Genomic DNA, 23,463 nt, shown 5'->3' with positions numbered 1-23,463 from the left:
ATAACAGGGGAGCCAACTCTATTTAAGATGTCGTAAATATTAAATTTTCTTGAACAGCAAATTTGAGGAGCCCTTTTTGTATTAGAAACTGCAAGAAATAATGTCTTAATTGTATTAAATACATGAAAAATGTACTTTATTTCTTATATTTATAACTTTTGAAATAATATTATCTATATCGTAATTCACAGACTTTCATCTGGCAAATACAGGCAACATGGCGGACGAAGAAAATTCGCCTGAACTTAACCCTGAAAAAATAACTCCAGAACAAAATGACGTGCACGCAGACAGGGCAAAACCAACAACTAAGGTACTTGAATTAATTATCTATATTTCACAGTTTTCGGACTAAGCGATTTAAGAACGTAATGGCGGAATTTCTAGTGATCAATATGACCACAGTTAGCTGATTAATCATTTATGATTGATTAGATTCTTCTGCTAACAGAATTACGAACGTCGAAACTGAGACAGTTGAGTCTGTTAATATATTCTGTATCAGATATTGTCTACCCAAGACGTTATTTAGCACTTGTTCTTCTTAAAAACATATGTGTATAATTTATTACATAAGCAGGAATACATGTTACATGATCTCAAATGTTTTTGTTTTTTTTATTTCATTCAATGTTTTCTGCAAGACACACCCCCTTCGATTAGAGAAGTTTAAATTACATGTACCGGTACATATTATTTTGACAACATGATTTAGACCATTCAATGCTATATATTGTATTTAATTGTAATAAAAGTTCAGAAAATTATTTTTTATGGATGTTTGTGTTTGTTGCTGATACAACCCTACAGTAATTTTTTTTTTAAAATATATAATGTTGCAGATGAGTCTGTTACAATGGATGGAAATAACAGTATCGGAACCAGAAAAAAGAACCAACGCTTCTATGAAAATGCAAGACACATATATAGTTTATTTAATTGAAACAAGGTAGGTCAGTTCAATCATTTCTAAGTTCATCTGGATTTTCCGACGTGGTTTCCCCTTGTCAGTGGTGCAGAACGGAGGGCCTGACAAGGAAAGCTGTCTAGTCCTTCGGATGATACGATAAACCGAGGTCCCGTGTATACATTGGAATGCACGTAAAAGGTCCCTTGGCAGTTGGAATTCGATATAAGAGTAGGCGATAGTGCCGCTGCCCGGGCAAAATTTCCCTCATAGCACACTGTATGGCGAATGCCCGTCTTCATTAGCCCAGTATAGGAGCAGAACAGTAGGACGTTAAACCCCATTTCATTTCATTTCATTTCATTTCAATCATTTCTGGAGCTCAGAAAAATATTTGACAAATAAAATACTACCTACTATAGATTTTCTCCTACATACTACATGTATATATATATACAGTTTCATTTGTCTGTTCAAGTTGTCGTGTGCATGTGGGAGATGACTGAGCGGTCTAAAGTATGTGCTTAAGATCATGATATTTGTCATTCAGACAAGTTTTGTGGTTTTAATCTCAGTCTCGAACATTACAAGGAGCAGTGTCGTCTTCATCCCACTGCCAATTAAGACACTAGCAGTAGAACACAAGCCAAAATATCAACTAGAAAAATATTCTACAAATATTGCGGCACCCCGAATATTGGCCTGGATGCGTTGTCAACATTTGAAAATAATAGGTCATTGGCTAGATTATCCGGTCTTTTACATTAACATAAACAAAGTCTATGGGAGGTAACTAGTCCTAAAACAAGATGTTGACGCCAATGTTGCATTGCCAGTTCAATATCCAACACTCTTAAGCTTGGTGCAGACGGTTAATGTTGTTAGCTGTTCCATCTTGAAGTATCACATGACAGTAGAGCGCTCGCTGATTAGACAGTTAACCAGTTGCTTGTTGCCTGTTGTCGCCTACCGCATCAGATGAGCAATTTTGAAGCAACAGATGAACAATTTCTCGGCGACGAGCGATTTTCTGTTGTCGAATATCAAACATGTTTGATATTTGGCAACGAGAAGCAACTCGGAGCAACAGCAGGCAACTATTGTTGCCCGTTGCCGCAGATGAGCCATTTTTTCTTTCAACGACCAGCGATTTCACTGTTGCCTGAAAGTTGCTCGAAAAAGTTGCCCGTCTGCGTCTGGCTTTAATTTTTATATGCCCACATTGAAATGTGGTTGTATATTGTCGTCGCCCCCGTCTGTCCAGTGTCCACAATTGCTTGTGGACATTCTAGAGGCTAAAGTTAATATCCGACCATACTAACAAGTTTATTGATTTTCAATGGTTTATGATAATTTGAACAGCTAAATCCATGATATTAATTAATGTTTTGTATACCAAACGTTAGCATGGGCCAAACAAATTCTAATGATTTTCTGATAATTACTCAATGACTTGTTATTCTAAAATCAGATTTTAGTGTGTTATAAATGTTTCATTCCCGACAATGAGTGCCTGGAAAATTTAGCTGTTGTGGGAGTATGTTTCGTTGCCTGGCAACCTATCTTTTTTTTCTTTTTTTTTTCTTTTTTTAAAAATTAATCCTAATTCGTTGTCATGATTCATGTTTGTTTAGAATAATGCAAGAATTATGGGATTTATTGCGGGAAGGGGCACAACCCTTACTTGGCTTGGCCAAATATACTGGATAAATAACCACATAAAAAAACAAACTCCCGGTTACGCATGGGCAATAGAACTTTTCGCCAATTATTGACAATGGTCCTAGATCCTCTGTACATGTATGTTGAAGACTAGGAGGTTGTGAGTAACCGAGACTATGTATGATATTATAGTACAATAAATACATCCACTAGTTTGAGCTATCTGTTAAAAAAACTTCCCAAAAATAAAGAGGAAGTGATGTTCGTTCATTCCTTACTAATATTGTGGCTAAAAATCGTATATAGCAATATATTGCGATACTTGACAAAAAGTATTGCAATACTTCTGATAAAGTCTATCACAAACGACAGTTTTATTTTGAATAGTTTTATTGTTTATTTCTTTTATATGTAAATATGTAACAAACCTTTACCCCTTTAATAAGTATTATTTTGTCAAGTCAAAAATAAGTAATTATGATTGGCTTGTACTGGTCCAAATATGAAAACAAATAACACTCCTGTGTTTTAGAAAGTCTTTATGAACCGTCAAGTGCCTGGTGAAGAATTTATTACAACGCAGACCAAGACCAGTCGGACCAACTGATAGACCACTCGGACCAAACAAAACAAATACTCGGACTATATAAAAAGACCACTCGGACAGAACAAAAAGACCACTTGGACCAATAATAAAGTGTTGTTTTAATAAATTATTAATTGTGTTTGTTTTAATATTACTACTCAACCAATAATAAAGTGTTATTTTAAAGTTACAATTTCATATTGTTAAGTTATATTTTTAGAATGTATTAAAATAAAGCCTTAAAATAGATGGTATCTATAAACAGTCCTACCTTGTTAGAGAATAATCCTATTAATCCTATAATTCACTATTGCCAGTTGAGAAATTTGCAAAAATATCGTTTTCAACTTCAAATTGAATATAGGAAATAGGAAAACAAGGGAGTTGACAACCTATTGAGCAAAAGACACAGAAATAATTATGTTTTGACTTTCTTAGAAATTATGAAATTGTAACTTTAATGAATTGATAATTGTTTTAAGACTACTCTGGCCAATAATAAAATGTTGTAATAAAATGTTGTTTTAATAAATTGATAATTGTGTTCATTCTAATATGCATTTACATTCAATCGTTTCTGTTCGGAAAAATACACCAGAAGTCTTAACCGAATGGCAATTCCCAGTGTCTGTTTATTCCAATCTACACTGCTGGTATTTATTGTGCATGCACTCCAGAACCGTTTGACATGAAATCTGGAATATGCCTATCCTCGTTTTTCGAGTCCCTTGTTACAAATGGCGCTGAAACGCACTATGGTACACGATTTATGTACCCAGTAAGATCACAACATCAATGTTGACTTAGATTGACAAATAATTTGTGTCTTTGATGTCAAAGACTTTAGATGATATTGAGTTAGAGACTTAGCTACTTTAATATGTTTTTTTTTAAAAGAAACATGTTTCATATACAATTTTTATAATATATACATGTATTTACTTGTCAGAGTAACTGATGAAAATATGAAAGGATATAGTGATGGAGCAACATCTTTATGGAGGAGATACAGTGAATTTGAACTACTAAAGAATTACTTGGAGACAACTTATCCTACTATTATTATTCCACCTTTACCAGAGAAAAAAGCCACATACACCTGGCAGAATGCACCTACTGATAAATTTGATCCGGAATTTATAGAAAGACGTAGAGCAGCATTAGAGGTATACTTAATTCCAAGACAATTTATATTTTATTTAATGCATGCGCAAGCCCAAAAACGACCATATCAAGTATTACTTGTGTTTATCTGCATCTGCTCAGATTTAGTTTTCAAACTGGGCCAATTAAACCTAATTTACAAATTATTAAAATAATTTTATTCCAGGTATTTTTATTAAGAATAGCTTCACATACTATATTGTCCACGGATAAAATTTTCATGGGTTTTATGCAACAGGTAAGTATTTTTTTTAACTATTACATGTAACACTATGAACCAAATTTTACACAAGTCCCTTTTTATCTGACCACATGGAAATGGGGTCGTATATTGCTGTCATTCCCCATCCGTACACAATTTCTTGTGAACACTCTACAGACTACATTTATCATCTGATTGTTTTGATATTGATATATGTTGTTTACATTAGTCAGATGAAGAAGCCTTGTTAATTTTTATAATTTCCAATAATTTCTTCTGAAGTTATGGTCCTTAATTCACTTTGTTAAACCTTGTGAACGCTGTAAAGTTATCATCCGATATGTATGAAACGTATATAGATCATTTAAATTAGTGACACAAAGATTCCTTTTTAATTTCAGCAATTTCCAATAATTACATCTAGAGATATCACCCTTGTTTAATTTTGTGAAAATTTGAATTATAAAAGTTATCATCTGATCTGTACGAAATTTATATGCATCATTTAGATTAGTGGAACGAAGAATCCAATTGAATTTCAGCAGTTTCAAATAATTACTTGTAGAGTTATGGCCCTTGATTCACCTTATTGTACCTTGTGAACACTTGAATGATGAAAGTTATAATCTGATCTGTATGAAATTTATATGCATTATTTGAATTAGTGAAACGAAAAAGCTGGTTGACTTTCAACAATTTCTGGAAATTACTTCCAGAGTTAAGGTCTTTTTTTCAGTTTGTAGACCTTGTGAACCCTCAAACGGCGAATATTATAAATTGATCGGTATGAAATTGTCTTGTAAATAAATGCCCCCAATTATCTGCAAAAGAATATATATGCAACAACCCTTGTCGGCCACTCAGATGATTTAGCTGCTATGGGTGTATGTGTCGTTGCCTGGCAACCTATTCTTTTGTCATTAATTTAAAAAGGTTTGAAGAAATATTCAGGTTGATAATTATTTGAGAGCAGACAAAACTTCCTTTTCAAACATGAATTATATGCCTGTAATTGAAACATAGTTTGGGTAGTTGATAATATTGATAATAATGTGCATTTTTACCACAATATGGGACATGGTGTTATGTGATTTATGTATGATTTTATGATTTCTAGGATAGTGGTTGGAAAGATGCTGTATATAGTACAGATTTTCAGAGCAAGGTAAATTTTGCAAGCCAACACTGAGGCTGATGTCCCCTGCCGAAATCCCAAAATAAGCAGATGATACATATTAATTATTTTCACATTTATCTTTTTAAAAGTATTGAGCAATCAAACTGATTATCTATGCTTAGTCTAAGCATAAAATATTCACGATCAAACTCAGTCAGGTTTTGAAGTACCTGGTATTGAAACTATACACTAAGTTTCATCCCTCTCCATCAGTTATCTTGTCCCAAAGCATCGACCAATGAAATTGCTTATCTCTGCATAGCCCTAGTGGAAAATGTGCATGATCGAACTCTGTAAAGGCATTCACCTAATAGACACCTACACCAATTTTGAACATTCTACCTCAGTTGGAAGGAGAGTTTCAGCTATTGTGTTCCAAAGTCTCGATCAGTCAGATTGAATTCTCTACTTCGCCTGAGCAGAAAATGCTCAACTTTGAACTTTGTTAAGGTATTGATTGATGTAGTGAAATTATACGCAAAGTTTCGCCACTATCACTCAATCAGAATCAAAGTTGTCGAGCTCCAAAGTCTCAACCAATCAAAATGCTTATTGCTCTGCTTATCCAGAGCAGAAAATGCTCATTATCAAACTTAGTCAAGGTATTAAAACTATACACCACGTTTAATCACGCTCACTTAATTAGAACTAAAGTTCAACCAAAAGCATCAACCAATCAAATAGCTTATCTATGCTTACCCTAAGCAGAAAATGCTCATCTTCGAACTCCATCAAGGTATAAACACCCCACACCAAGTTTGGAATTTCTAGCTCAATTAGAAGGAAAATTATTGTGTCCCAAAGAGTGTGACATACAGAGAGAAGGGACAGACCCATTTTAATAGTCCCCTGCTTTCTTCGAAAGGTGGTGGACAATAATTGTTAGTGCCTGTGTTACTGAAATTTTTGTGTATCCTCTATGGAGAGGGAAATGGGATTATTTTGAATTCTTGAAAAATACATTTAGTCCTCAACATTAATATTATACCAAGTATGAAACATATTTAAATTAATTGTTGCTTAACATTTGATAAATATTAATGGTTGTACAAATTACATCAATACAAATACATGAAGATTATTTTTATCTTCAGGCTGAATCCAAATTAAAAGCGATAAGTGCTTCATTTCGTCTTAGAAAACCAGACAGACGATTTGAAGAGGTTAAAAATTATGCCAATGAACTTCAAACTAACATTTCAAACATTCTGAAATATAGAGCCGTAAGTATTTCATTTACTAAGATCACTGTGCCGAAACCAACTTTTGAAATGTAATGTGGATTGTGTCTTGTTTTCAGGTTTGTCCTATGTACATGTAGTTTGTAGTGTGATCCTTCTGGACTTACTAATGGGTTAGTCTCAAAATGACCCACTTTAGTGTTGAGTGGTATTTAAACCCCATTTCTCTTTCTTGATATCAAAGTTTTGCAATGTTGTAAAATGTAGTTCTAATAGAGATAATTAACTATTAGTGTCTAATAATGTGACAATTATTTCTAGCCTAAGGAAATTACATTCACAGGCAGTTTTTTTTTATCCTGAAGGATTCTGTGATGTTTTTATTTGTTAGCATATTAATTGATCGTGGGATGACAATCTCGATTAATTAATACTGAAGGGTAAATCTCCAACAGATACTATTGTCTCTACCAGCAAGTTTACAGAATGTTCTCAACTACAGGAAACTTTAAATTGTTAAGAAATGTATTGAAATAGGTTTCCTATCATATTAATTGTAAACAGAAATAACCATGACAATCTTAGTCTCGAATCATCTAGGTAAAGTGTTTATTCTAACCAAGGCCCATTATTTGTTTTTTGATCTTTAACTATTTGCTATAATGTTTGATATTGTAGAGAATGGCTGATAAATTATATGCTATACATAAAGTTCATGGTAATTATGCTCGTGTTTTTGGTGAGTGGAGTTGTATAGAAAAAGACATGTCTGAACCATTACAGAGCGCTGGCCATTATATGGATGTGTAAGTATTTTAACAGTCAAGCTCTTTATCATTATGGAACTGCAGTGGTAGAATGTCTTGAGTTTGGATCCTGGTGTCGGCCGAGATAAACCCTCGCGTTAGTATATGAAGAGAATCTGGAATCACTTTTGTTTGGGCAAAATTTTCCCCCTCACATTGCACACCTACCCACTGAAATAACAAATATTGTATATGAAAGTGACCAAATGCACAACATTTTAGATTACAATACAATATTTATAAGCTATCATTGCATGTATGTGCTAGTGTATTCTGGTGGTTCAAAGTATAGAGTCTACATGTATATGAAAAAATAAAAACCCTGAACAGTCAGCATATCGTCTATACTAAAGACGATATGCTGACTGGGGTTTTTTTCATATTTAAGCTGTATAAACTTTAAATTCATGTCTATTTCAGGTTAGCTTCATCCATTGATCCTATGTTAGAGGAAGAAGAACATTTTGCTGATCAACTTAAAGAATATTTAGCCTTTTCAGATTCTTTACGGTAAAGATCACTTGACTATTTTTATGATGTATTGACCATGAAATACAGTATCATAGATAAGACAGGAAACCAACAGAAAGTAAGGCCACTAAACACAAATTAAATCAGTGGTTTTGGGTGGTGGTGGTGTGGCACCACCTCCCCTTACCCCCCCCTCCCCCGGCGTTAAAAAAAAATTTCTGGCAATAGAAAATTTGTGCAATTAGATGTTCATTACCAGTCACTGGTCAAGCATCACCAGTTTTGTTAGAAACTCTAGTATTGTAGAATAAAGATAACTAGATAATAAATATCATGTAGTAATATGTTTATCTCTTTTAGGTCTGTGTGTCGAAAGTATGAATGTGTACAATATGATTTAGAAAGGGCCGATGATAATTTGTCTGCTAAAGCCAAAGAACGAGATTTACTGGTAATTATAACTATTAGTAAATATTAATGGGCATGTGGCTTTATTCTTTGGATCCTTAAAAAGGGTCTTAAAGCACATATTAATGTAATACAGGATTTACTAGTAATTATAACCATTCTTTGTAAACATTAACGGGCATATGGCTTTATTCTTTGGATCCTTAAAATGGATCTAAAAGCACATATTAATGTACAGTAGAATCTGTACGATCAGCCACTCCTATTCAGCGACATCTCCTTGTTGGCGGTCACGATAAATTCCCCCCAGTAGAAATTCTATTGTTTCATCTCTTTAATCAACGGTCACTTCTCTAATGCGGCCAGTGGTCACTGTTTTAGTTATAAATTTAACAAAATATCGCCCATTCAACGGCCATTGTTGAATGATACCATCTTATCGTACTTCGTTTCACCTCCGGTAATCCTGTGATTAATAGTTAATTATCTGGCCCCCACCGATCAGGTAAAAAGAACTGTGAAAATAACAATAAACCGGGGATTATCTGTTAATTAATCTTTTGTTTTATTATTGTTTTCACACGTAGCGAGAAGCATTATTTGATAATGATTGACTAAACTATAAGTATCGACAAAGCTGAGTTTTGTCACAATCATTTAGTATCTATTGTCCATGTCACTTTGTTGCTAAACAGAAGTTTTAATGTCTTCTATATTACATACAATGTTACACCCCCTGAAAATCGGTGACAAATTTAGCGATGTTTTTTTGGACATGCTTTTGTTGATAAAATAAAATTAATTCAAGGATTTTCTTTACACAAATAGATAAATATTATCGATCTCATCACAATGGTAGACAGTAGTATCAATGTAGGTACAAAATTACACAATTACATCAGTGATTTGTGTCAAAGAATTTTCGTTCAAAGCAAGTTTTAGCGATGACCAAATTTACCGATGCAAGTATTAATGTTTGCTCAAATGCATCCAAGCGTACAATTTACTTCACATCAGCTCTACAAACACTGAGATTTTATTAAGAGGTCACTCCCGTTAAGCGGTCAGTCATGAAAATTCCTGTGAGCGGCTGCTTAATAGAGATTCTACAGTAATACTTTATTTACTAGTAATTATAACTATTTGTAAACATTAAAGGGCATATGGCTTTATTCTTTGGATCCTTCATTGTGTCAACTGGTGTGGTTTCAATTCCCAGGTTGTATGTGACATGGATTAGGGTCGCCTGTTCAACCTCGATGGTTTCTTTCCACTGCTAAAGACCCCTACGTGCAATCGAATTATTGAAACAAAATTGAACCATATGTTGGTCCCGAAATGACCTAGTTTGTGTCAAGTGGACGTTAAACCCAATTTCCCCCTCTCTCTCTGTTATCCTATATTTGATCGCTTAAACTTAATTTCATGTTACATCAACTACTACAGTATTTGGATATGTGCAGATGGTATTGTATTAATTTTATTGGTATTTTTGTTGCCTTATTTAAATTATTAGCATAGATTCTTATTGAAATCTCCGCAATTTGATTAAGGTTCAAGGGAAGTCACCAGGAACGTTTTCTTTATCTGGTGTAAAGTCAAAGTTATTTGGTAGTGATACTCCCGAGCAAAGAGAGTTAAAAATAAAACAGTTAGAAGAACAAATAAAACAAGCTGAGATTGAATTAAAACAGGCAACACAAGAAACACAGTAAGTATATGTTGTTCTTTAGTAAACAGAGAATAAAAATATACATAATAAACTAAATAAAAAGATTTTTATACCAGCAGTACAAACGACTGGTTGCTTAGATACGATTTGTTTTGGGCCCCGATAGGGACAAGAGAAATGCATAATAGATTTGAATAGCTGGAATCTGGCATATTTTTGTGGTACTTTGTCTTTGTGTTCAAACAAAATATTGAGTTAAATATTTACATTATTTATGCTTGTACCAGAAATATCTAGGTATGTTGATCCAACTTTTTCCTGTGATTAATAAGATATTAAGAACTGGGGCCTGTTTCACGAAATTTTAACTAAGATAAAATCCAAATTTTAGTAATTTGGTTGGATAATATACTATTCAAAAAAAGTAGGGGATATTTGATTTTTAAGTGTTATTAAAGTCACCTAATGAAACTGACGAAGAAACAAATGACAAAATGAAATGAAGTTCACATTCATCGATTTATTCCAAATGATCGTTAGACTAAGTAAGGCACAGACTGACCATTATAAGGGTAAAATGATACCCGGGGTCAAACAGCAAAGTTACCACAGCATCACAACCAAGTCAGTAACGGGTAAATCTTCCTCTGTTTGCCAAACAAGCATTGATCCGACGTGGCATACTCCTAATGAGACGTCTAAGGTCATTTTGGTCCAGATTATCCCATTCCTGTTGCAACGCAGCAGCAAGTTCTTGGACATTGGCAGGACGTTGTTGACGTTGACGTAACCTCTGTCCAAGCATGTCCCAGACATGCTCGATGGGGGAGAGGTCGGGACTCAGTGCTGGCCAAGGTAATGTGGTGATGTTCTGTTGTTGGAGGTAACCTGTAACGATCCTGGCCCTGTGACATCTTGCGTTGTCATCCTGGAAGATGAAACGGCGGCCATGACGTCGTGCGAACGGCACAACATGGACTGCCAAGATGTTGTCCCGGTAGTACTGGCCTGTAACACGCCCTGCAACAACATGTAAAGCCGTTCTTCCAGCAACAGTGATGCCTCCCCACACCATAACAGAACCACCCCCAAATCGATCATGTCTGATGACGTTAACGTCTTGGAAGCGCTCGTTTCGACGACGCCACACCCTCCTACGTCTGTCCAAAAAATCAACAGTGAACCTTGACTCATCTGAAAACATCACATTGCTCCAGCGTCGATTATCCCAGTGTTGACGATCCCTACACCAACGACGTCTTGCCTGAATGTGATGATCTCTCAAACAAGGGATCACGCGAGGACGTCGGGCGCGAAGGTGACCCCTATGCAGTCGATTCCGAATCGTCTGGCCACTCACTCTCTCACCAGTGTCTGTTTGAAGACGAGCGCTGATCTGATTTGCTGTGATGACACGATTTCTCAAGGCCAAGGTACGGATAAATCGATTCTGGGCTTGAGTTGTCGCCCTTGGTCGACCTGAGCGTGGTCTGTCCTGTACAGATTGTGTATCACGGTATCTGGACCATAGCCTGCTTATGACAGACTGGGAAACATTCATCGTCCGCGCCACAACCGCCTGTGTTGTGCCGATCTGTAGCATGCCAAGGGCACGTAACCTTTCATTTTGGGTAAGCCGAGGCATATCAAAATTTGTTTTCTGGTCACTAAAACAATTAAACTGATGTTTCCACCCTGGAATTCAATGCCACAATGACTGTAACATTCAAAGTCAGAGTCGTGCAAATCTTGGGTTGGACCCCAATGATGATTCCAAGCATCACCTGCATTCCATGCGGTAGCTATTGGTACGTTTGGGCGTCACATGTAACTGGAAATGTTTCTTCTGTTAGGTTCTATAGTGACTTTTTTCGTAGTCATTTGCATATTTTAGTATTATGCCCCCAAAATCACATATCCCCTACTTTTTTTGAATAGTATATTAGACTGATTGTAGTGCTTAGCCAATCAAAATTGAAGTATCTACTAAAATTTGGATTTTATCTTTAGTTACAATTTCGTGAAACAGGGCCCTGGTGTTTTAGCATCCACTCAACACAAACTAGGGCATATTGGGACAAGTCCTGAACACAAACCCCACAAGGTTGGGCAGACAACAATATTTCTTGTCACATAAAAGCATGGTATCAAAACCACATCTCTTGCCACAATAACAGACCTCAGGGCTCACACTGGCTTTCATTTTTTTCCTGCCAAAATGGGTGATAATTTTTATATAAAAAAAGGGTTCATATTTTTTTCCGCCAACTGGAATATTTTATCTGCCCAAAATGTGTGATAAAAAAGACAACATGTAACAGTTTTATGTCTCAGGTAGAAATAATTACCGATATATACAATACAATATACAACAACTTTAAAAATCTTTCTTTACATAATACATCAGAAGTTTTTATATATATTTACTAAGATAAAATTTTATTTTCGGTGACTAGTATTTTCAGTAGACCTATTTACACGCCAGATCACATTCAAGGAGATTGCCAATTTTCTGTAAAATTTATGTTTTGCATGTACAATAGGCCTATTGTTATTTTCAGGCACCGTAAAGGTATCAGAATCTGAATCCCTGATAGAATGATTTAAGTTTCAATTATATTTGTATATGAGATGCTTAGAATTATATGTGTCATTCACTTTTACAGCATTTTGGCTATTTAACCCGTTCTTACGTAAACAGAATTCAACTATCAAAATATTTCATTCTTGTCGAAAAGAAATGTCGGCCATTTTTGTTAAAACTAGTGTGATATGATATTTAAAATATATTAGATTTGTTCAGCTTTAAAAATCCAGCTTGACTGAGTTAAAATAATATTAACATAATGTTTGTAGATTACATGTTCAAAGTGCCCTGAAGGATATAGAGAGATTTAAACGACAGAAAACAAAAGATTTACAAGAGATATTCACCAATTATGCCATTATGCAAATTAAGCAGTGTAAAAAGGTAAGGATGTAGTGTTGTTGTTTGGGTTAGTTATTGTTATACATAATGGATATTTTTTATTAAAGTGCCACATGGAGCAAGTTTGGAAACAAGAAAAAGTTTCATGTCTAAGTCTTATTCGCACACCCTAAATGACAAACTGAAAAATTGAGCCTTTGAAATTACTATGATAGAAATATCATTGTTAAAATACAACTAACAACATCCCATTGTTGTTATAAATACCTTCTTATTAACAACTTTGGTATCTTCTAAGAATGTTTAATGTGAAGTCATTCAAAACATCTGGTTTAATACCTTTATTGTGAATTGTTTGATGAAGAATGTAAACTGATCAGATTGAAATATTATTTTAACAGTCATTGAAATTGACAATCACAAATGACATTTTCTTCTTTGGTTACCATTTGGGTAATGGTTGCTATGCTTCTGTGGAAGACATCAGGGAATTATGATGTTATGTGTGCAGTAGTCGAACTGGGTGGACATGGCTATGTAAATCGTGAAGTGTCTCATACACCAGAAAATATGGTAATAATTCAAATGTCTGTATGATTATATTTTTAACTTTAATTTTTAAAATTCTATTTTAGGGAATTGCTATATGGACAAGTGCAAAAGATTGTTTTGTAAAGATGTGAGAGATAGAATAAAGATTATCTTCCTTTACCACCATTACAACTGTTATAGTTTAACTATTATCAAGATTGTCTCTTGATTTACGCTAAGTGACCTCTCTTCTATCCTATTTTTATATTCGACACAAATTGAATATTATGGTTTAATATAAGATGTGTATTATGAGAAAACAAACCACTCTTTTTTACTGTTTTACACTTACACACAAAATACACTGGTTAATTTATGATCAAGCATAATTATTATTATAATAGCTTTGTGTAAAAGCAAGATTCTTTGAATGATATGATTCATTGATAAAGCTATAGTAAATGTACATCCAGTGATGAATTGTTGGTATGTGAGTTATTCGCGTTTAAATCAGCTCTGGTCTTTCTCACCCTTAAAAAAAAACCACCAAAAATCTTTCATGGATCAAAAAAAATATACTGGTACTAAACTCTGAATCTGAAGCTGCTGAACCATACATGCAAATGAACCTGGCCATCTGTGGAAATTGTAATTGGTTATGAGGTAATAAATCATATATCTGTTAATATTATTTACTGACTAGTATATTTAATATACAGGATTATTTGACTATGTGAGTAAGATTGTGATTTAAAGCTAATAATACATGTAAATTAGCGTTCATAAAATCAAATCATAATGACGTTTGTGTAATTGATTTTATAAGATTTTGATTTTTATGCATATACCTCCCAGTATATATAAGTATGCCACTGATAAATGGTAACAACTATTATCAACTCAATAACTACTACCACACTTGATGGCAATTATGACAATTTCATTGGTCTACAAGGTTAGCTGGACCAATCATCACATTAGTCAATACAGCTTCTGGTGTTTCTATGTGTATTAAATCTATAATTATTCTATGGCCGCAGCATGTAGTATATTATAATCTGTTTGATAATCACAGAGAAATTGTGATTTGAAAGCTCTGTCAGTTCAAATATACATGTTTTCATGTTTAGCCTAAATCAGATCAACCTAAGAAACGACTAGATAACTTATCAGAGACACCAATTGTAAGTGTAGTAGTGGTTGATAAGCTGATAATGTTTGTAATCATTGCTTAAGGAATATGCCTACTAACAAACTCTTGCGTAGTGCTAATTCCACACTTAAAGTATGTTATATGCATATACTGATAAGCTTATTTATAAACATACTTTGAGTCTAGATTATTGTTATTAATCCTCTACTAATCTTTGATTAAAATATGATGTGGAGATTTATGTTAAAAACATTAAATACTGTATTTTGTTATAAATTATTATGTTTATTTATTTTGTTGTGGAATACAATAGCAGAAGTCACATCTGCTGATGTAAAACTATTTATAGAACTGTTTGGGTGTTTATTGAATTAGTAATGATATTATGTTATTTGTTTTGATTAGAATAGCTCATTGTGTAAAGTCAAGGCTAGAACTGGAGTATTGCTTCTCATTTCGATCATATTGAATCTGTTATCACTAAATTGTTAAGTTGAAAATTTTGACAGGTTATGCCTATACCCCTACCAAGGTGTCTCATTTTAATTATATTTACCAGTCTTCACTCTTGAAAGTTAAAATTTGCATCACTTTTGGCTCTCAGTAAATTTATTTGCCAAAAAGTTTAAATATTTGTAATGCCAAAATAACGGGTTAGTTATAGGTTATTCAATGACTGTATTCAATGGCTTTATTCAATGATATTTGCTTGTATTTGCATGTAGTTATAGAATAAATTAAAATAAAAGCCATATTAATGAATGAAGCAGGGCGTTGTAAAGAGACGTTGAAATATAAAGTTATGATTATTTCTTTTGTTGGGATTATTAGTTGATCATTTATTTTAATAATTTTGTAAAAAAATCCAATATTTTAAAAAAAAGAAGGATGTTATGGACATGGAATGGTATTTTGAGCATTAGAATGTTATCTTAGGTGAAAATATCTCAAATACTTTTTAAAACATTGCTTAATGGGTGTATTTTGAAATTAATGAAGTTTGGACAAGGAATACTTATTTTAGTCAAATTTGATTCGGGGCTGCAATTATGACACTGAACTTTTCGGCTAGAATATCCTGGCTTCATGTAAAAGAAGGAGTTGGTGGAAAGACCACTGTCCGGACAAAATTCTCATCCAAGCATCATGTTAGTTTTAAACCGACCAAAGGATTGCATTCCTGTCTTATCAAATTTCATTTTATACTCACATTTTATAGCGAGTTGTTAGTAACTGTGTCGATTGTTGTCAATGTTAAACATTTATTTTCTTTAAAAACAAAAGTATGATATGCAAAGATCTAATTTCATGAACCGTAGACTAGCAAGAGATATGTATTTCTGAAAGACCTTGCTTGAGTTCACAAAGCATTCTCAAACTTAAGTTAAGAATTTACTCAACTTTCAATCACTGTTTACGAGAAATATCTTTGATCCAAAAGCACAAAACTTTGCATATACATGTAGTTTCTTATTGATGTATTTGATACATTAATATAACGAACCTGCTTTGATGACAACGTTAAATAGCCTAACAGAATATTTACTGAAACTCTTTAACAGTACTTGGAAATATATAGGTCACAGTATATATACTTATGACCCAATTTAACATTTTTGAGGGGAAATTATAACTTGTAAATTTTATTTCATGTTCTACAATCAAAGTAACAGGGATGACACCATGAATTGGTCAAATTCAATCAAACTAGAAGAACTTCTAGCATGCTCAAGTACATATGAATATTCTCATTACTCTACTTTATATCATTAAATTTACTATTAAGTGCAATAATATAATTGAAAGTGCTACAATACAGAAAGTGTTAAGTGCCATCTTTAATTTCTATAATCTATATGTATTAATAAGTTATAATATGTTTACTAGTCATTATGATAATTAATTACTATATCATGACATTTCTTACATGAATTTTAGATGATAGGTTAAAAACATTATTTTGTCAGATTTGATTGAAACAAGAATTTGTTATATACACATTTTTTATAAAAACAATTCCTTGAAACGAAATATAAAGAATTTGTCTTGTAATTATATTTTATAGAAATGTGGCCTGTTCATAAATGTTTAACATCCTAATTTTGATAAATATCATTGGTGGTTACAATTTGTAAGATTTATAAACATTTGTGGCCAATACAGAAGATGTTCTTTAAAATATGGTTACAATTTGTAAGATTCGTAAAGAATTTTGACCAATAGAGAAGTTATCCTTTAACAAAAGGAAATCCAAGTTTTGTATCTGAAGAGGATGTGATTATATTTGTTTTTGTAAAATCAGTACATGAATCCTCGATAACTGAGTCTAAATACAACTTGAATAAAATAATACCAATATTAGTTAGTGTGACTGTCCTACATGGGACATTACCCCCAGTCTATGTTTTCTTTTATATTAAGCTCCTTTGTTATTGTCAGGTCAATTTTTTTGAATAAGATAAAATACTCTGGGCTTGAGTCAGCTTTCATATTTAAATGGCTAGACAATTGAACAGATATTGGCAGTTTGTCACATATTTAACACAAAAGTTAAATTATATGAGTATTAGTGTTATTATTTATCTGAATTCGTGTACCATTATTTTGATTGTTCGACTTAAGTATTATAAATGTGATGTCTCTAGGCTTCGATTGCCTCTAGTTGGTGTAGGTCTTACCAGTTTACAAAAGAAATGAAATGAAATGGGGTTTAACGCCCTACTGTTCTGCTCCGGCTGGGCTAATGGAAACAGGCATATGCCATACAGTGTGCTATGAGGGAAATTTTGCCCAGGCAGCTGCACTATGGTCTACTCTTATATCGAATTTCAATTGGCAAGGGATCTTTTATGTACACACCAATGAAAACAAAGGACCTCGGTTTTTTGTCCCATCTGAATGACTTGACAGCTGTCTGTGTCAGGCCCTCCGCCCTGCACCACTGACAAGGGAAACGACGTCGGAAAGTTTACAAAGGAGGAAGCATTAGAGGTCCCTAAATGAAATTTTGACCGAATGATGTAGTAGACCATTTATGTTTATCGTTTGTTTTGTTCTCGACTGCTCTATAGATGTCTACCATAAATCCATGCACACCGTGTGTAGAGTTCGACTAAAATAAAAATTTCATTGGCTAATCTTCAAAGTCGAACATAATACTGATTATATAAAATTTCTCCTAGATCCTTCTGTCTAGAAGACAAAACAAAGTTTGAACTATAAAATACAAAACAAAATAAGATCTATGGTTTAATCAGATTGCTAAAAATGTTTACTTTTTGTAAAACATCTGATACCACTTCTCATTTATCATTAAAGTTCTATTAATAATGATCAGTAGATAATTTCACTAAATTAAATTTTTGTCTGATAAATTGTAAGATTATTTTGATAAACCTAAATCTAGTGTAAACATGAGAATTGATTGAGCTCAAATAAAATATGTTGCAAATTGTTTACATTCTCATAAGCCAATCTGTTCACCTACTAGCTAGTTTCCTACCTCCAGATGCATGATAGAATCATTTTATTTCTGTTACTGACATCTTTGTAGAATATCAGTAATCAGACTAGCCCAGTGAGCATGTTAAATCCTTTACTTTTATCCATATCAAAGTCTATAAGTACCTCAGTACCGTAACTCAAAATAAAATTTACTGCAGGACAGTTTTATTCATTAACTGTAGAATACTCTATGGAAGTGAGTAATGAATTAAGAGATATTGTATGATATTTATGGGTATATTGTCTTATAAGTCTATCAGCATATTTATGAGTAAAATGTTGATTATTTTCACCAGTAGTTTATGTTATTATATACATTATATATAGCTAATACCAATTAATATCTATGGTATAGGACAAATAACCCATTTTATTGTGAAAACATAGGCCTTGATCAACAATTGTAGTATGTAGAACAGCAACTCTTGATTTTCTTATTCTCTTTTATATTGTCTGTGTTTAAATATTTATCACAGGCCAGTATAATAAGATATGTTTGCTTCTGATGGCATGATCAGGAGTTCAGTAGACAAATAAAAAAGGTGAATCAATTTTTGAAATTGTGACGTGAGCACCTAAGATAATAAAACCACTTGTATTTCGCAAACTGTAAACTGTGTCAATATTTTGGAAAATTGTTTAGTGATCGTCTTAAATACACATGAACTGATTAATAAATTACTAACTTCATATATAAAACAAATTTTGGTGCATGATGTAATATTAATGTCTACGTACTAAAGGACAATATACAATTTAAAGGATCCGTAATAGGGATGTATTCAACAAAATAGTGTTGTACCATGTTGTACAAAGAAATTTGAAAAGGGACCAAACAAAGCATTTAAAATTAATTATTCACTGTAAATTATTTGTATTAAATTATATAATTGTTGTATTAATGAAAGAATTACAGTATGTTGTTTTTTTAAAAAAACACAATCTTAGTGTGTATGTAAAATAAACTAGGGTCATAATCATGTATATGTCATAGTATATTAAAATATATTCATAATATAATTAGAAGTTAGAAATAGATATAAATTCACATTTGTATTATAATAATCATATCACTATAGATAAATTTGTTTATTGTTATAGATACATTTTACGGCTAACAGTGGTTAGCTACTTGTGAATAGAGATAGAATTATTTGGAGATTGATAACATTTGATAAGCAATTTCAGGTAACAGTGTAATCGAATTTGTAATCAATTGTGATTTCACTCTAAAGCTTCCACCACCAGCCCTATAGTGAGTGAAGTTCTGGTATATGAGCGGTTATCCATGTACAAACCTAACCCCTCCCATGCTCCAATGAACCCAGTAAAGCTCTTGAGCGTGATTTGCATTTTTGAGATAATATCCAATTTCTCACAACTTAACTGAGATTTAACTGATATTCTTATTGGAAATTCAACTTTTTACAATATTATAGTTTGCAAGGTATTCCTATATAGCTCAAATCACACTCCGGGACTTCAGGTGAGTTCTCTGCTGCATGTATGCTATAACGCAATTGAAAATTCACTGGGTTTTTTTTTTACTATTGACGAACATAAACAAGGAATGTTGTTTATTGATTATAATTGTCAATGATAAATTCGATGAAAGAATCTGTATATTATACAAGTACATCTATGGGATATGGAGTATGTCAGTATATATATTATATAGGAAAATATGTGGCTAATTGTAGGTGGTAGACATGTTGAATTGGCTTTATATACCTTACATGACTCACACACTAATCTATAGAATAAAAACCACAACTAAATACAATGTGATGATGTACCATTGTATTGTTCATATTCACTAAATCTATCAAAAAAGTCTCAACTATTAAATTTTGTTATGAAAGAAATAAGAAACTCCTTTTTTGAGACCGTTATCATAGTTACAAATCTCTCATGTCAAATTTCAATGATCAGGTAATAAAATTTTTACATCACAATCAATTTAATAACATGTATCAAGTCACAAAAATATATCTTTTTCTAAATAATGTTTTTGTGTTGCAACAAAATGCACATAATATGCTTTTTTCATATTTTTCAAAAGAAATGTACTTTCATATTTGATTGTGATTAGTATAAGATGCGCATACAAATTAACCATTTATCTATTTCAATCATTATTTTTTTCTTGACAAAATGTAAAATGGCTTGTCGGAATCCCATTCATGACATAAACTAAAAGCAAATCTATTATTTAACACTGTCCAAACAAGGAATTAATGCATCATGAACTTATTATGACCTGAAGGGAGTCAACATTAATACAGGTCCATGAATGGGTAGTTTCTTGAACAAACATTCCTTTAGTATGGCTAGATTTGTTTTTGTGGTTTTGATGCATGGTGTTGAGATATATTCCACTTTTAGCCCAAATTTGAATTAAAATTAGTTAACAAGTTAGAAACAAAACTCAATAGAGCTTGAAACAAATTTATAACTTGCTGCCCCATCACTAAATGAAATGTCAAAAATTAAATCAACACTTTATTTTTGACAAAATTAAAGGGGTGTAGCACCTTTAAGAAAACTAAAGCAAGACTTCAAAATTTGTGTTAATTTTTGCATATAAAGAAAATTGGTCTCATATTTAAACTTTGGATATTATAAACAAGTTCAGAAAATAGTTATAACTAAATTTACCAGTTTGTATATATTCAAATGCCATCTGTGATCATTCATCATTGGTTGTCTAGAATCATAAATACTCATATATTATTATATAATTCTTTATATATATATATATCAACCTCTCAAATTAATCAAGTTGTGCGCATTTATTATAATACAAATATTTTCTAATATTTTATGTAAAATGACATTATCTCATAATTTGGATATATGGTGTATTCCATGTAGTGAGTTTTGTGGATTTTGGTGTGAATATGGATACTATTTTGGTGTGAATATGGATATTTATACTGTTTTGGTGTGAATATTATGGATATTTATACTGTTTTGGTGTGAATATGGATATTTATACTATTTAGGTGTGAATATGGATATTTATACTGTTTTGGTGTGAATATATGGATATACCAATTTAGTATTTATCTACCCGATCTCATCAGAATTACAAGTAGAAATTACTAAACAATACGGTTACTTAACTTCACTATTGAATCTTCTAGGATAGCCATGTATTTGGTCAATCTGATTAAAACACATATCTTATTTCGTTTCTTTTTTTTATATTCAAAATTTCGTTTTACTTGTCTTTACTACTAGGATCTGGAAGAGTTGCTATATAACCCGTGTTCTGGATGATGTGAGGGATTAACCAGTTGCACAGAACTGTGGGTAATCCACTATAAACATCAACGCTGATTGGTTAATCAAATATCTGACATCATTGGATCAAAAGCCACTTGTATGACCTCTGACACGGCCTCACACTACAACTGGTCAGATCTTCATGTAGTAGAGGCCATAATAAAACGAAACAAAATATAGATCTGTATTTTGATCAGATTGTGTAATTGGTTTAATGCAGATAATATCTTTTAAAGCCAAATAGATAATTGTCAGTTATAAAGCTGTTTTGTTATATTAGATTCAACACAGTATATATTGTTATTGTATTTTGTAGAACTGGTTGTATCATTAATTTTACTATGTTATGTCAAATTTTTACAGCTCAAGCAAGTAAAATGTCTTGTATGAAATCTATTGTATGACTTATCTTATTTTGTCCATGTTTGCTGGTAGGGGACGCCCTATGTATGTTAAAAGAACTTCTAACATTGCTGATTTTTGCCCTGTCGGTGTATATTATGAAGTGATATAGCCATCATGCTATTTTTACCCGAATCTTCATACACTCATCAGCCGCATGCTGAAGTGCCGTCATTTGCTGTTTAGAGGAGGGTGGGAGGTCATATAATTAGACATCTAAACTAGTGTCGTTTCTAGAGCAGATCTCAGAACCATTGAGTATTACATCACCAAACTTTCTACACACAAGGCCATAGTACTGAAATGGTACCTTATGGTGGATCTTGTTTATATGTTTGTCGCTATCTAGTATTAAAACAGTTTCAACAATACAAAGCCCAACCTCATTAAAATTAAACTCGCTGCAACAGAATGTTTCATTGACTAATGCCTCACATCAATCAAAATGCAGGTTATATAACAACTCCTCCAGATTCTAGTGTAGTAAAGACAAGTAACGAAATTTTGAACTATAAAAAATGAAACAAAATAGAATCTGTGTTTTGATCAAATTGTGCAAAGTCCAAACTCCAAAGTATAGTTAGTTTTTGCTTTAACAAACAAATTAGCATGGCAGCTGTGACTTTATAGAGGGAACTGTCAGTAGTGATAAATCAACAAACCAGCAGAATGTGCTACATTAGCTGCACTTCTTGCTCTGGTAAACACATGGCTGTACTAGCTGCACTTCTTGCTCTGGTATACTAGCTGCACTTCTTACTCTGATAAACACATGACTGTACTAGCTGCACGTCTTACTCTGGTAAACATATGGCTGCATGGGAATACAAATAAGAAAGTGGTTGGATCAAACTTATTATTTAACCATGTCCCTTGCTTTGTTTTTGTTTTCTGATAGACAGTTCCAGGGCAAATTGTATTTGAAGTTGAAACTATTGAAACTATTTTAATACTAGATAATGAATAAAATGTACAAATTCTGAAGCTGCTGGAGTTCAGTATTAACTATTGTAGTCGACAATGAATTCTGTACACTCTACCCATGACCATTTTAGAGTTTGTTGCTTGTTTGGTCCTTTGAGTTTATGTACAAAATTCTCTTCTGTAGAAATCTAGACTCCAAGTCAGAGAAAAGGTGAGATTTTTTTATGGAAATTCACCATATCACAACAAACACCCAGGGCCGGATTAACCATGGGGCACAGGCCCAGGGCCCCCCCACATTAGAGTTCCCCCCCACAAAAATCTCAGTTGCGTCCAGCCCCCTCCTCTAGAAATGCCATCATTTCATAGCACTCGCATGGATTGGTCCACTGAAATAACGCCAGAATGCGCTAATTTTGTGGCAGAATTTTATTTTTTTTCTGGGGGAGGTACTTCTAAATGGCTTCACACAAGTGCCTGAAATGCCAGGAAATCA

At 33.0% G+C, this 23,463-nt stretch overlaps 1 protein-coding gene across 1 annotated transcript; it reads left to right on the top strand.

The window, feature by feature from the left end:
- Positions 1 to 207: 207 nt before the first annotated feature.
- On the top strand, positions 208 to 22,033 carry LOC126821049 (sorting nexin-4). Its single transcript, XM_050549344.2, has 12 exons — positions 208 to 313; positions 843 to 949; positions 4,105 to 4,321; positions 4,486 to 4,557; positions 5,639 to 5,686; positions 6,793 to 6,921; positions 7,558 to 7,685; positions 8,106 to 8,195; positions 8,517 to 8,607; positions 10,118 to 10,275; positions 13,093 to 13,207; positions 13,801 to 22,033. Exons 1-12 carry the CDS (start codon positions 218 to 220, stop codon positions 13,846 to 13,848), a joined length of 1,299 nt encoding a protein of 432 aa, XP_050405301.1. The 5' UTR covers positions 208 to 217; the 3' UTR covers positions 13,849 to 22,033.
- Positions 22,034 to 23,463: the final 1,430 nt, after the last annotated feature.

This window comes from Patella vulgata, chromosome 5 (genome assembly GCF_932274485.2).
Source record: "Patella vulgata chromosome 5, xgPatVulg1.2, whole genome shotgun sequence".
NCBI lineage: Eukaryota > Metazoa > Mollusca > Gastropoda > Patellidae > Patella > Patella vulgata.
Note: the sequence above shows the minus strand (reverse complement) of the source record. Positions and strands in the feature narration are given on the sequence as shown.